At 41.1% G+C, this 13947-nt stretch overlaps 2 protein-coding genes across 2 annotated transcripts; one reads left to right on the top strand and one right to left on the bottom strand.

Moving 5' to 3' along the window:
- Positions 1 to 47: 47 nt before the first annotated feature.
- On the top strand, positions 48 to 2351 carry mrpl45 (mitochondrial ribosomal protein L45). The gene is made up of 8 exons (XM_079482423.1): positions 48 to 216; positions 470 to 665; positions 764 to 881; positions 988 to 1086; positions 1217 to 1265; positions 1371 to 1520; positions 1621 to 1794; positions 1909 to 2351. Exons 1-8 carry the CDS (start codon positions 154 to 156, stop codon positions 2005 to 2007), a joined length of 948 nt encoding a protein of 315 aa, XP_079338549.1. The 5' UTR covers positions 48 to 153; the 3' UTR covers positions 2008 to 2351.
- A 382-nt stretch (positions 2352 to 2733) lies between these two features.
- Positions 2734 to 13026, bottom strand: gpr179 (G protein-coupled receptor 179). The gene is made up of 11 exons (XM_079482389.1): positions 11678 to 13026; positions 11427 to 11535; positions 9598 to 9694; positions 9192 to 9409; positions 8837 to 8905; positions 8634 to 8743; positions 7965 to 8203; positions 7088 to 7226; positions 6903 to 7005; positions 6662 to 6811; positions 2734 to 6263 (listed from the first exon to the last, which is right to left on the bottom strand). The coding sequence occupies exons 1-11, from the start codon at positions 12562 to 12564 to the stop codon at positions 3027 to 3029; spliced, it is 5358 nt and encodes a 1785-aa protein (XP_079338515.1). The 5' UTR covers positions 12565 to 13026; the 3' UTR covers positions 2734 to 3026.
- Positions 13027 to 13947: the final 921 nt, after the last annotated feature.

The raw sequence follows: 13947 nt of genomic DNA, 5'->3' as shown, positions 1-13947 counted from the left end.
TGCGATATGAGGGTGAATAAATGAAGAAAGGATTGCTATTTTTGGCTGAACTCAAGTCAAATACTGTAGTGCCTCTCCCCGGCTCCGGGGGCGCACCTAACAGATTGGCACGACCTTTCATTTGCTCACATACGCGAAGGAGTCAGGAAAAACATGGCGACGTCCATATGTAGGACATTGAAATCCCTACATTTAACAACATGTCATAATATTAAGGTATGTTATTTTTAAAATTTCTAGCGAGGGAGCTGTCTGAAATATACACAGTCTGTGTGTGTTGCGGGTGGATAATAGCATTAATTATTTTGTGGCAGTCTGAACATTTGTATTGGGTGTTCATGAATGATTCGCTGATTATTTTGTTCATATTAATTTTATTAGTTTCCCTTGTTGAGATCGAGAATGTGAGGAACCAACCGTGATTGTAAAATATACAATTAATCCTGTTGTAACGTTAAAATCGTTTCAGTATGTCGCGCCGCTGCTGGACGCGAGGTTGTCACGGCCGATGGTGGTTCCGATCCGCACCAAAAAGCGCCACTTCATTCCTCCGGCTGTGAACGTGAAACAGAAAACACAAGCCGATCAGGAAGCTCAAGCCCGGGCTGCGGGTTTGGTGGTCCGACAGGAGTACATGGAGAGAGCCATCAACATCGCGTGCACAGGTGAACATATAAACGTGCTTACATTGACATCAATGTAATGTGTGGACAAAGCACCATATTCAATATTGTTCTACAAATGTATGTGATTTTTCTCCCAGCGGGTATTTTTGATCCTTATGTTCCGCCTGAGGGAGATGCTCGTCTGTCCACACTGACTAAAGAAGGTTTGAAACAGCGCACAGAACAGTTGCGTCAGAGCGCAGCGTCACAGCTGGCGTAAGAAGCATCTCTCTGGCTCACTGCTTCACTGTAAACTGCTTTCATGCGTCTAATTTAACAGGATTAGGTTTCACTAATGTTGTTATGGCTTCCCTCTTAACAGGATTCGTAAAATAAAGGACCATGACCCTGAGTTCACCACGAAGGAGTTCCCAGTACGAGCTCGGGAGATTTTTATTGAGTCTCATGCAGCACTGGCACAGTAAGATTAAAAAAAAGAAGTGATTTACTCTCTTATGTACAGCATTGTTTGCTTGGTAACTTCACTGTTGTTGTGTATTTTTGTAGTAAATTGTAGGTTGTCATTAATGTTTTTTTAACATTCTTTACAGGTTTAACAAAGAAAAGCTTCATTCTTTGGTGACTGAGAGATGTTACCCTGTAAGTTTAGCAGCTTAGCTCATTGTTTGCCCATAATCTAAACCAGCCATTGACATTGTTTCACACTCCAGCGTTTTAGTTTATTCACCTGTGCATGTTTTGTAGGAGATGGTTCGGGGAAACCGTTATAAGACTCTGCGCTGGCGTTTCATAGAGTCATTGGAACCTCCGCGGGTGGTACATGCTCGATGCCCCGACATGATCAGTAAGGGCAACCTGTATGGTCAGGTGACCCTCCGCATGCACTCGAGACAGGTGCGCCAAGATGAATATTAACTGTGTGTAAAGTAAATGGGTGTATGTTTGTGTGATGCTCATCAGTTGACGTCTTCCGTCTGCTTTTGGCATCTTTCAGACATTAGCGATATATGATCGTTTTGGTCGACTGATGCTTGGGGATGAGGAAGAACCCAGAGATGTTTTGGAGTACTTGGTGCTGGAAAGGCATCTGGTCAACCCTTATGGACGGTGGAGACTTCACGGCAAGATTGTCCCAGCATGGGCTCCACCAAAAGATCCTATTATTAAGGTCAGTGAGATGCATTCTATAACTTGGATTTAAGCATGAAATTGTTCCCATGTAGCTTGGACGCTTCATGTTTGCTGTGGTCTTATTTATGTTAAATACCGCCTTTTTTAACAGACGGTCATGATTCCTGGGCCTAAACTCAAGCCCGAGGAGGATTTTGTGGATCTGAATTACCAGATACCAAAGCCGAAGGCAGTCCAGTGGTATAAGTAATTCTGAACGGTGTTGCCTTATTCCACCACAGCCCCTCTGTGTACATATTGATTTCTACTGTGCATCTTCCACAATAAATGTTATTGTATTTAAGAAAGCTAAAAATGTTGTTTGTGAAATCTTTTGAACTGCCTTTTTGAAATTGATTTATCTTTCAATAGACAGTGGTATAGAGGTAATGTTGACAAATCGAATTTGAAATGTCTACACATGCTGTTACTTTAATTGCTGATGAATTTGAAGTTAATGCTGATCTGTGCAGTTGAAAAGTTTATTTCCGGATGATCAATTCACAGATTTTGTAAGAATATAAAAATAAAGTGATGCATATTTTACATTGACAGAATTAAATGGAAACTTCATTCGATTACAGTTCAAATTGACTGAACAAAAGCACTGTATTAATGCTCCTGCTGTAAAAAGCTACTGTAACATTGTGGGTCGATGTAAAATGACAACCAAAAACATCAAATCATTTTCAGGAATTAAGTGCATTTGAATAGATATGTTAATATTTTTAGAAAGCTGCATTTAAGCAGTTTTAATAACCTTAACATGTTAACAGAACACTTTTCTAAACCCTTGTACACAAAGGGACGTAAAATACAAATTTTTCAAAACAAAAAGAACATTTATCAAATGTAATTATTACTCAGCTTAGAAAACATTTAAAATATTTAAGGATTTGGCTTCACTTGCATTTTAATTCTGTATAAATCAAGAGTAGACAGTAAATTTATCTTTTAATGTGAATGTTACTTGCATAAACAATCTACATAGCCTTACCAACACAAAGACACTGATAACATATTAAACAAAGGTTTTGTAAGGCAAAAGGGGAAATTGCGTTGTGGCGAGCTCTGCATTGATGATGTCTCTTACAAAGCCGAAAATGAAAGTCTTTATAGGTCAAACCCTCAAATTGGAATGATAGAGGGACGTTCTTCATCAGCCTGTTCAGATCATTGATTTATTTTTGAGTCACAATAAATGAAGCACAATAAAACTGCCCTCAGGTGTCACAAGTCTGGAGGGAAGATGAAGGCCTCTGCAGCACTTTCTGCATCACCATCATCTTCCTCTAGTATCGTCTCCTCCCAAGTAAACACATCCATATTATCATGCATTGGTATAGATTCTTGTCTGCCCCTTTCCATGTCCCAAGGGCACAATGCGTCAAAACGGGCCAGTTGAGGGTTAAACCTCATCTCATCTCTGGTATCTGTGCTTTCATCTCCAGGCTGAATCCCACATCTGTCTCCCATCTCTGTAGGAATCGGGGTGTCTTCTGGTGTTTTCATGTAATTTTCTTGAATGCTGTTTTGCCTTGTTGATGTGCTGGCATAAATGTGGCCTTCAGGTTCTTTGAGCGATTGTGTGGTGTCCCATGGACAGACATCTGAATACATGTTTTCTTTTTTCTGCAAGGCCTTGCTTGGCTCACCGGTTTCCCATGTATGGACATCTTCACGAACACTTTCTTGCTTCTGCAAGGTCTTGACTGGTTCATCTACTTCCCATGGACAAACTTCTGAGCGAACACTTTCTTGCTTCTGTAAGGTCTTGACTGGTTCATCTGCTTCCCATGGACAAACTTCTGTGTGAACACTTTCTTGCTTCTGTAAGGTCTTGACTGGTTCATCTGCTTCCCATCGACAAACTTCTGTGCGAACACTTTCTTGCTTCTGCAAGGTCTTGACTGGTTCATCTGCTTCCCATGGACAAACTTCTGAGCGAACACTTTCTTGCTTCTGCAAGGTCTTGACTGGTTCATCTGCTTCCCATGGACAAACTTCTGTGCGAACACTTTCTTGCTTCTGTAAGGTCTTGACTGGTTCATCTACGTCCCATGGACAAACTTCTGTACGAACACTTTCTTGCTTCTGCAAGGTCTTGACTGGTTCATCTGCTTCCCATGGACAAACTTCTGTGCGAACACTTTCTTGCTTCTGCAAGGTCTTGACTGGTTCATCTGCTTCCCATGGACAAACTTCTGTGCGAACACTTTCTTGCTTCTGCAAGGTCTTGACTGGTTCATCTACTTCCCATGGACAAACTTCTGTGCGAACACTTTCTTGCTTCAGCAAGGTCTTGACTGGTTCATCTACTTCCCATGGACAAACTTCTGTGCGAACACTTTCTTGCTTCTGCAAGGTCTTGACTGATTCAACTGCTTCCCATGGACAAATTTCAGTGGGGACACTTTCTTGCTTTTGCAAAGTCTTCCCTGGTTCACTTGTTTCCCATGGACAATCAACTTCATGGACACTTTCTTGTTCTTTGGCACATGCCATGTCTCCAAACTCATCCTCTCTCCATAGACATTCAGACACTTTTGTAGTCGCAGTCTCTTGTAAAGAGCTATTGTAAGTGTCTTTTGTATTTGACTCCCAAAGACTTGTGTCAGTTATGGGTGAAGGTGGTTTGGGGAAATCACATTCTTGTATCTGTGTTTCATGCGCTTCCGGGGAGCATGTACCACTCTCGGCTGTTTCGTGTTCTCCAGGACTGTTTTCTGCTTGAACATAAATTACCCTTTCACCTGGTTTTATTGTGTCACTTGGATTTTTGATGTATTCCTGTCTAACATCAGAGTCATTCATGTCGAGTACGAAAGAACGACATACTTCAGGCTTTACATTTGCCTGATTTTGAACAGAGTCATTACATGTATTGTCTTTAGCGTTACTTGATGGGATTGAATCCATTTCCCAAGGACAAACGTCGGTTTGTACGCTCTTGATTTGCAATTCTTCCACAACCTCCCAAGGACAGACTTCAGAAATGCTGGTTTGATGAAAAGGTTTCGGGACGTCCCACGGACACACCTCTGTATTTGGAACTGATAAGAAAGATTTAGGTTGGAACCCAGAAGGTTTGTAGCAGTCTTTGCTTAGTGTCCCAGAGAGTGCCTGCTTGTCACTATATTGTCTTTGTAAAACATCTTCATTCTGCTTTTTGACCTCCAAGATCACCTCCTCTGACTCCCATGGACAGATGTGAACAGGAGCGCTGTGTTTAGGACTCCTCTCAGTGGAATCTGTAGATGGTAATCTTACTGCTGCTTGTTTCACAAGGCAAGGTTTGGTTCCAATGGTTGTCATAGCCCGTCTCTGTGGCTGTGGGGTTCGCTTGTTTGAAGCTGCACTTCCCAGGGACCATCTCATGGATGTGGACAGGGATTTTTGTAGTGTTCCCTCTTTAACATCACTTTCTTGAAAGCTTTTCTCTCTACTCAAACTTCTTCCAGCCTCCCCTATGCCCTTTGCCACAAGGAGGCTCTGAGTTGCATTGCGAAAAGAAAACACTTGAAACTCTTTTGGCTTGCCGAAAACTGTACTTGGAGAACCTGGAGCACTACAGGAGATCAAAGGGGTAGGTTTTGTGGAATTAGCATCTGTCTGTATCCCATTTTCTGTCGCAGGGGAACTAGGAGGTGGCAGGAACTCCCATGGACAGACATATAATAGTGTTGGTGATGATGGAGCACCAGGTGATTTGGGTTCTTCTTGGTTTGCAAGAGAATATGTGACATGTTTTTGATTCTTGTTGGAGATTTGCTCTTCTGGAACCTCCCAGGGGCAGACCTCCGCCTTGTCAAATGACTCGGAGAGCAATGCACTTGAAGTCTGCTTCTGTATGTCGACGTTCACATTTTTCTGCCGCTTTTCTGCCGGAGCTGCTCTGGCACCAAATGACACATTTTCAATGCTTCTGCATGGAGTCAGAGACCGATGACCGTTGCGTTCTATGACGCTGAGAGACTTTTGAAACCTGGTGGGCTCTGGAAGTAGAAGGTTAGTGTCTGCGGTTAAATTATGTGCACTTGCGGACTTGCAGACCAGCAATGTCGTGTTAATTGATCCTGCATCAGAAAGTTGTGAAGCCCTCTTGTCTGCCGTGCTTTTTATAGGGGAGTTTAAAAGCGAGTCTCTCCTCGGGGCACATGTGCTATGGGACTTCCGCAGTTTTGGCGAGGGCTGCATTAACGATTCATTCGTCCTATTAATGCTTGTGTTATTAGGACTTTTGTAGTAAGATCCCGCTCGGCTTACAGTCCCAATTGCAGAATTGATATCCTTATCTTCACGGCTGCATTGCCTACTCAAGCTTTCTGGGATCTCAGTAATTCTTTTAATGAGCGAGCGTCCGATACTTAGGCGGGAGCTGCGCTTTTTTGGCAGATGGGGGTTGTTGTTTGTTATTCTCTTGGTCTTGTGGACCTCCAGCTGAGCATACAGTTTCTTCAGCTCATCCTGGTGCATAGGAGAAAAACGGTTTCAGATGGGGAGCGTTGAAGGGGAAAATACAGATGGACAGTGTTTTAATGGTGCATAGACAAAATGATGTTTAGAAAACGTACGGGTAAATATTTAAATCGAGGGCAAATGAAAGTGGATGAATAAGTGGAAAACGCGGTAATGTGATTATGATTAAAATTATTTAAACTTCAAAGTTACGTACTGTAATAAAAAAAATTAATCTGTTTATGAAGTGTTATTGAGAAGTTTTAATTAGTCAAGTCTTTATGAAAGCTCCTTATATTCTAAAGTGTTTAGGCTTTGTTTATATGGAAAAATATCAAAATGGACAACTTGGGAAGATTAAGGGTCTGTGTGTGTTAGTAGGGCTGCTGTGGGGCAAGGGAGTTTACCCGAATGTCATCAGGGTCCAGACTGTGGTCGCTGCAGCAGTTGGAGGTGAAACTGCTGTTAAGATACGAGCATGAGCGTCGCAGTTCCACCTCATCCTCATAAACCTCTGCAGCTATTTCCTCCCGGCCTGACCGTGACATGTAAAGAAACTGCAACACAAACACCACCTGATTATTTGTCCATTACTCAGATTAAAATGCAAATATCATTGAACACAGTAAACAATGATACTGACAGTACCTTAGGTATGAAGAGCAGGCCGAGTGTTACTGATATTGTTACATGCGTGTGAGTGAAGAACAACAAGAGCATCCAGTCAGGATGAAGTGATGGCTGGACAAATCTGAAGAGGAGAAGGGTGGATAAATAACAATAGGGTAGTGTTCTCTGCTTTAAATCCCCTTTAAAATACTCCACTCGCAAACCTGAGAAGATGAAATAGGGAAGAAAGCAGTAGCTCGTTGTGGATGGCGATGGTCATGTATCGTGGTTCGTGAAACGCTGAGGGAACAGTCTTTACTGCACTGCACAGGAAACTTCCCCAGCACAAAAACAACAGCTCCGCTGAGAGAAAGCCAAACAGAACTTTACAATTTCATTTAAGACGGGTCTTTAAATTGAATTGGCCATACACCACAGGGATGTAAACTGGATGACTGTAGAATTGACTAATTTGCTCCAATCTGCTCCTTAAATTAAAAGTTTACATTTTTTTACATTTTTTTTTAAAAGTAAAGACATTTCTCAAAATACATATACATTGATATACATTTGAACAAAATGAGTTTGACATTTTTTTGACAAACTTGTTCTTTTTGTGTAAACACATATTCAATATATATTTCTACATTTCAACTATAGTTTATAACTCATTTATTTGAATCAGGATTCAAAATCAACGTTATTCTGAAAAAGTCTGCAACCTTCCTAAAACCTACAAAAACATTTGTATTTTGTCTTTAAATGGCACATTTAGTGTGCAAGAACAGTTCAGCAAATCAGTTTTATCTCCTGGCATTTATCTCCGCCATTTCAGTTTAGGACATCATTTACTAATTTATTCCCTAGCAGCACAATTCCTATTATGATTTGTCATGCCATATTATTAGTATTGTAGGTGGTTGTTAATGCTAAATCATTTTCAATGTTTTTTAGTTTTCAAATCATCAGCTAAATGCTTAAAAGAACATTAAATTTTCCAGGACCATTCATCCTTTCATTTGTCTGATCTACTAATCTGCCCCAATTTCAATTAATCTCTCTGCCAGACACCCAAGAAAACCCATGGACAACATCACTCACCCACAGCCATCATGTAGTCCCACCGGTCCAGATCACACAGATTGAAACCTTGCCCTTCTGAGGTGGTAGATATGATCAGTAACGGAACATTCCGGTCTCGATTCTGAAGGACGCCTACTGTCCATGCACAGAGAAACCAGCTGACAGTAAGCACAATGACTCCCAGCATCCTCAGCACACCTGTGGTGGTGATGTACGGCACTCGCTGGGCTGTACGCGAGAGGAACACCTTCAGAACCCTGGTGACACGGAAATGCATTCATAGAATGTTATTCTCTTCTGATTGTTTTCCAAAATCATGTGAAGCAAATGGGAATTGTTTGCAGACATATCTAAGGCTATACACATTATATTATATGGGGTAGATTTAAAGAAATAGTGCACTCAAATCTTTATAATTGTCTAAATTTGTAAACATTTAGAAGCTTTTGCGGTAAAGAATGACCTGAAGTTAAATTTATTGCGAACACAAAGATATCTTATTTCCGAATTGTTTACTATGAATTTTCATTGTACCAAATAGTGATGCATACATTCGAAATTCTTATAACAGTTTTTTTCTTAATAGTCTTTCGTGTACAGCTTCTGTTGCAATTGCTGTTTAAGGACAGATCTGAATGTGAGGCGTTTAGTAGGGATGAAACATGTCAGAACTTAAGTGTTACAAACCGGTACATCTTGAGCATCACGGTTCCATAAACAATAGCAAAGCCAAGCAGACGGACCCAGCGGAGTAGAATACAACGAAACGTACTGGGTTTGAAACACAGAATGAAGACCTAAAAACAAGGTCAAGGACATCCATGAGTCTAATAGAAATTGTTTATTATTAGTTTTAGTTCATGAAAAGGAGATTTTTGTAGCACACTCACCGGGAAGTAAAGCAACAGAGAACCGCAAAGGATCATCTCAAGCAACAAAAAACCAGACGTTCGGATCCGCTGAGAGACGGAAAGATGGGGATAAAAAGAGGTGAGAAGTGGAGAGGACAGAAATTGCAGCTGTCTAAAAGCTAACAATCCTTGTGTTTGATATATTCCAATATATCAATGTCAATATTTATATCATTACTTATTTACATTACTTTACTATTACCTTATTTTAAATTATTCTACAATGCCGACCATCAAAAGAAAAATATAAAATTGTACAGCAATTATACAGTCTTTCAAAGTGTCAGAATATTATATGTGAGTATATATTTTGCATTATATATAAAAATGTTACCTTGGTTCTTCTGCACTGATACGCCACCAGCATGCTGATGAGAACGATGGCCATGAAGAGTCCCTGCACAGCCAGGACACCGGATCTCAGGAACCAGTCTTCCTGCACCCAACACGGGGCTCCATCCTCACACTGATCACAGCCAGGCCAACACGGCAGACACACAGGGATTTCTGGGTAACACTCTTGGGTACCATTCACACTGCTCCCCTCTCCCACTGCTCATACCATACACAAAAAGCCAAATGTCACTCATGCGAGATGAACATAAAATATGCTGAAGATAACGTTAATCCTACTCTCTACTGTAACTTTGTCCCTTGACCTATCGTTATTTCCGTTATAGCAATACATTTGTTGAATGTTTTTTAAACAGACAGCTGTATGCTTGTTTGAAAACTCTTACTTTTGCTTTGTATGTCTGGAACCGGGCTGTAATAGCCCTTTTTACATCTGCAGCAGTACTGACCCATCCGGAAGCCCTGTTGCGGGATTGGCACACACTGAGGAGAATACAGAGAATATGTAAACCACATGTCATTTATTTTACAATCTTTAGTAAAACCAAATTGCTCCTGGAAAAGAGACTTCTATGTTTTTGCTGGTTGTGTAGGAGTATGTGCGTGCGTGTGCATGCATGTGTGTGATTGTTTTCTACCATTAATTGCATGTGCGGTCTCTCATCAGCGATTTATCTTCGAGTCAGCTGACCCACACATCAGACTCACTCTGAGTTAATCTAACTTAAATCCTTAATGGAAGAGTAAAACCTCTATTGGCAGAGCTTGATGTTTTTTATTCAGGCACATTCAGTCGTTTTCACATGCATAAAGACATACAAAATATATATTCATATATTAATATTACATTTTTATTTATTGGGTAAAATTTATCAGTAAACCCAACCCTCTTTTTACTCATTACATTAAAATATGTAACTTTAGTGAAAGATTGTGCTAAAATGTTCAACATCATATCTCAATCTAATATATAGTACGTGTCAAATCATTTTTATGAACGCCATTGTTATGAAACAAAACTGTTCTTTTGTGTTGTTAATAACTCAATTCTCATTAAATTGGGTGGGACATTCTTAACACTGGCAGCAGTATAGATGCTGGTGGTGGGGGTCTGCCCTGTCGGATGAGAGTGTGAGCATCCCAGGATTATGATCCTAATCCTTCACATCATCCTGCGCTTACATCTTTAAATAGAAGGACTGTATGAAAGTAGGAGCTGGGTGATGAAAAACAGCGGGAAAAGGAGGTAAGCAGGTGATGTATTCATATACAACAAAAGACTTCTGTGTAATAATATGTAAAGGTATTAAATTGTCCGATTCTGAAGGCAACAGGGCATTATAATGATAGTGTAGTGTTAAAATGTCATAAAGTGTCCAAACAATATCAGTGAATACCTCAGATGATGATGTGAGGAAAGCCATAATCTAGTATGCTGTAATCTTTTCAGTTGACCTCAGTAGCAGTTATATCATGATGATAACTCAGACAAGCTCACAGACACACAGAGACACGAACAGAATCCCCTTACATCACTCCACTAAATGTCTACTTGACATTCAGTAACAGAGCATTTCAAATGGGTCTCTCTATGCGTTCTGGCACTGCTTGTCCTTGGTTAGTGGAATCCACCCATACGCAGTTTCTAAAATATTGTTGTGCCTCTAATGGGTAAAAGTCTTTAAATGGTCCCATTTGTCCCCAAACTATGTCACAAGGCTGTAAGACCTATGAACCTACAGTATACCAAGTGACATAATGATCTTTTAACATGATAGTTCACCCAAAAATAATTTCAAACCTGTATGACTTTCTTTCAGCAGAACACAAAAAGATATTTTGAAGAATGTTGGTAACGGGAACACATTCACTTGCATTGATTTTGTGTCCATAAAATAGAAGTGAATGGGGGCCAGTGCTGTTCGTTTACCAACTTTCATCTAAATATCTTCTTTTGTGTTCTGCGGAAGAAAGAATGTCATACATGTTGAAAATGACATGCAAATTAATAAATGATGACAGGATTTTCATTTTTAGGTGAACTATAACTTTCTATGGGAAATAATTGTATTTTAAACTATCTACCTATCACTTTTTATTTCAAATTATTATAAACTGGACACTATATCCTTTTGGAGGTGTGTACAATATATCCTACAGCAAGTCTTTCATAAAACGAATTTATTCTTAACCTATTAGGTCAGTTTACACTCACCTCCATGCTGGTACGATTACACTTGTGTGTGTTTGCAAACCAGAAGTCTCCACTGGCACACTGATCCACATTGAATTCCTGGATGTTCACGTCGACACGGATCACACCCCTACCATCAGAACAGACAGAGAACGACAAACACGCGGTAATAGCAACAAATGCAACAGTAATGATGAAAGACTTGGATGAAGTAAATAGACACAGCGAGACAAACATCTAGACAGCAAGCACCCAAATGAAAGTTTACAGACCTGAACTCGGGGCTGAGATCTGGCTTCAGCCCATAAAATGGCATCGATAGGCTGATCAACCATCCTGGTAAAAACCGACCATCCACACACTCGAGGAAAGGAGAACCTCCCCATTGAACCCCACTGCTATTCATCACATAACTATCGCCGCGGGCCCATTTAGGTGTGTCTAGGGTACTCAGATCATTTAAAAGAATTCGTTTAGATAAAGCGGGTGGGGGGCCAGATTTGAAGGAATTAAACCAGCTTTGGCCAGGAGCAGGAGGTAGAAGACTGCTCCAGACAGAGGTGAGGTCCTGCAGGAGGATGTTCTGTGTGGAATCCTTAGACGCTCGGAGCACCAGTTGGGGCTGTTGGATGGTGGGGTCAGCATCGAACGTCAGGAAAGCTCGTCTGACCAGGCCTGGCCTGTCTCCTTCGAGCAAGGCCCGGACCAGAGCGTGATACCATTCGATATCCTCTCGTACGCTTGTTTCTCTCAGCTCGCTGGCTTGGAATATCAAGTTGAGGAAGTTGGCAGCGTTGGTGAGAGATGCTATGGCTTGGTGCACATATGGAAAAAGCTCTCTGGGTGGAGATCCCTGCTGAACGTGTTGTAAAGTCTGCATGCAGGTAGATCCAGCCAGGGATGACGACTTGCCAGTGTAGAGATAAGTCTCCGCTGGAGACCGGTTCTCGTTCACTTTTACAGTCGGGCCTTGACCAGTAGGCAAGATGCTGGTGTACAAACTCTCTCCTGTTGTGCTGCTTGTATTTGGGACGGTAGGAAAAGGTGTTGAGGTGAGATCCAGGCTGGATGGGTCAGGCCCAGACAGAGTGCTGAGTTGAGCAGAAAGTAAGCAGGGAAGTGGAAACAGTAGCAGCAGGACTCCTCCCTGAGAGCCCATGATAGCAATGGTATCCTTCAACAAAGTTCAGAATCCTGCGATACCTTACATTCTAGGATGCCTTGAACTACTTTCATTTTATTTCTCTTTTTGTTGTGTGATTCTCTTTCTTCTCTTCTGTTTTAGAATCACAGGTTTGCCGCTGCACACGCCGCACGCACACTTCACCCTAAAGATGAAGTTCAAAGGAGGCGGCAACGTTTACATTCCACCCATCCTGCCCTCAGTCCATCACTTGGTTACTTCCACCCAGCATGAAACTCGCTGTTGAAAAGGATGAAGCTGTTGAAAAATCGAGACACAGATGCTCCCGTTGTACCGAGGACGCTGATCGCCAGCTTACCTTTTGACTTACTCTGCAGTCCTCCTGTAAACCTCTCTCACTGTTTCTCTCTCGCTCTCCCAATCTCTCGGCTGTGGCGGGAACTGAGAGAGGCACATCTGTTAATGTTGGATTGTTATGATGATGAGTTTATGTGTATGAGGATGGCTTGATGGATGAGAGGATGGGAGGGTAATCCTCTCTGTCAGAATATCACCGCTTTGTGGATTAACCCAACACTCTCCGGCTGAGTCAGTTATGAGTGGTCTTTTATGGACTCTGCGTGTGTGTGTAAGTATACGATTGACAAGCCTTCAGCAGTCTGCAAATGCAGTGACAATTTATTCTATAATAAACATTTGTAAATTGCGCAATAGTCAAGATAAAAATACTAAATGAGTGAGCATTTGTGTGTGTGTGATAGAGAAAGATGATTCATGTGATTCAGACAAATCCAGTCATACTGGGTGATGCAGGCAAACCTGTTTTTCGGTGCCATGGCAACAGGATTCTGAGATTCAACACTCATTCCTGTGGGGCCCCACCCCCACCCAGGACTGCAGAGGCTGTAGCATGTGTATCTATGCACACAATTCTCATAACCTAAAGTGTTAAAGTGAACATTATACTGCATTAAGATTTGTGTTTTCAGTTTATTTTCCCATTTTACACAGGATTGCATTCAAGTATGGTATTGCAAAAGCATATTCCTCAAATAAAACGAAAGCACACTGCTTATCTGTCTAACCCCCTAACTACAATAACGTCCACAAACTCCATGTTATGTGTCATGGTGGGTTTAAATGGCTCTTTGGGCTTGCCAATATTTGTAAATGTTTGTGAACAGCGACATCATTCGGCCTGTCAATGAAGCTGCATCACGAATGCAATAAATATTACGCACATTAAATTCCTTCACCACAGAACAATGAATGAATGTAAACAATAATAATTGGTGGAGTGATAATGTGTATAAATCCATAAAATCACGTGTTTAAATTTATCAGAGTTACTTTAATCAATATGTATGAATATCACACATAAGGGTATATTTTTTATTT

Source organism: Barbatula barbatula (assembly GCF_947034865.1).
Source record: "Barbatula barbatula genome assembly, chromosome: 20".
NCBI classification, from domain to species: domain Eukaryota; kingdom Metazoa; phylum Chordata; class Actinopteri; order Cypriniformes; family Nemacheilidae; genus Barbatula; species Barbatula barbatula.
Note: the sequence above shows the minus strand (reverse complement) of the source record. Positions and strands in the feature narration are given on the sequence as shown.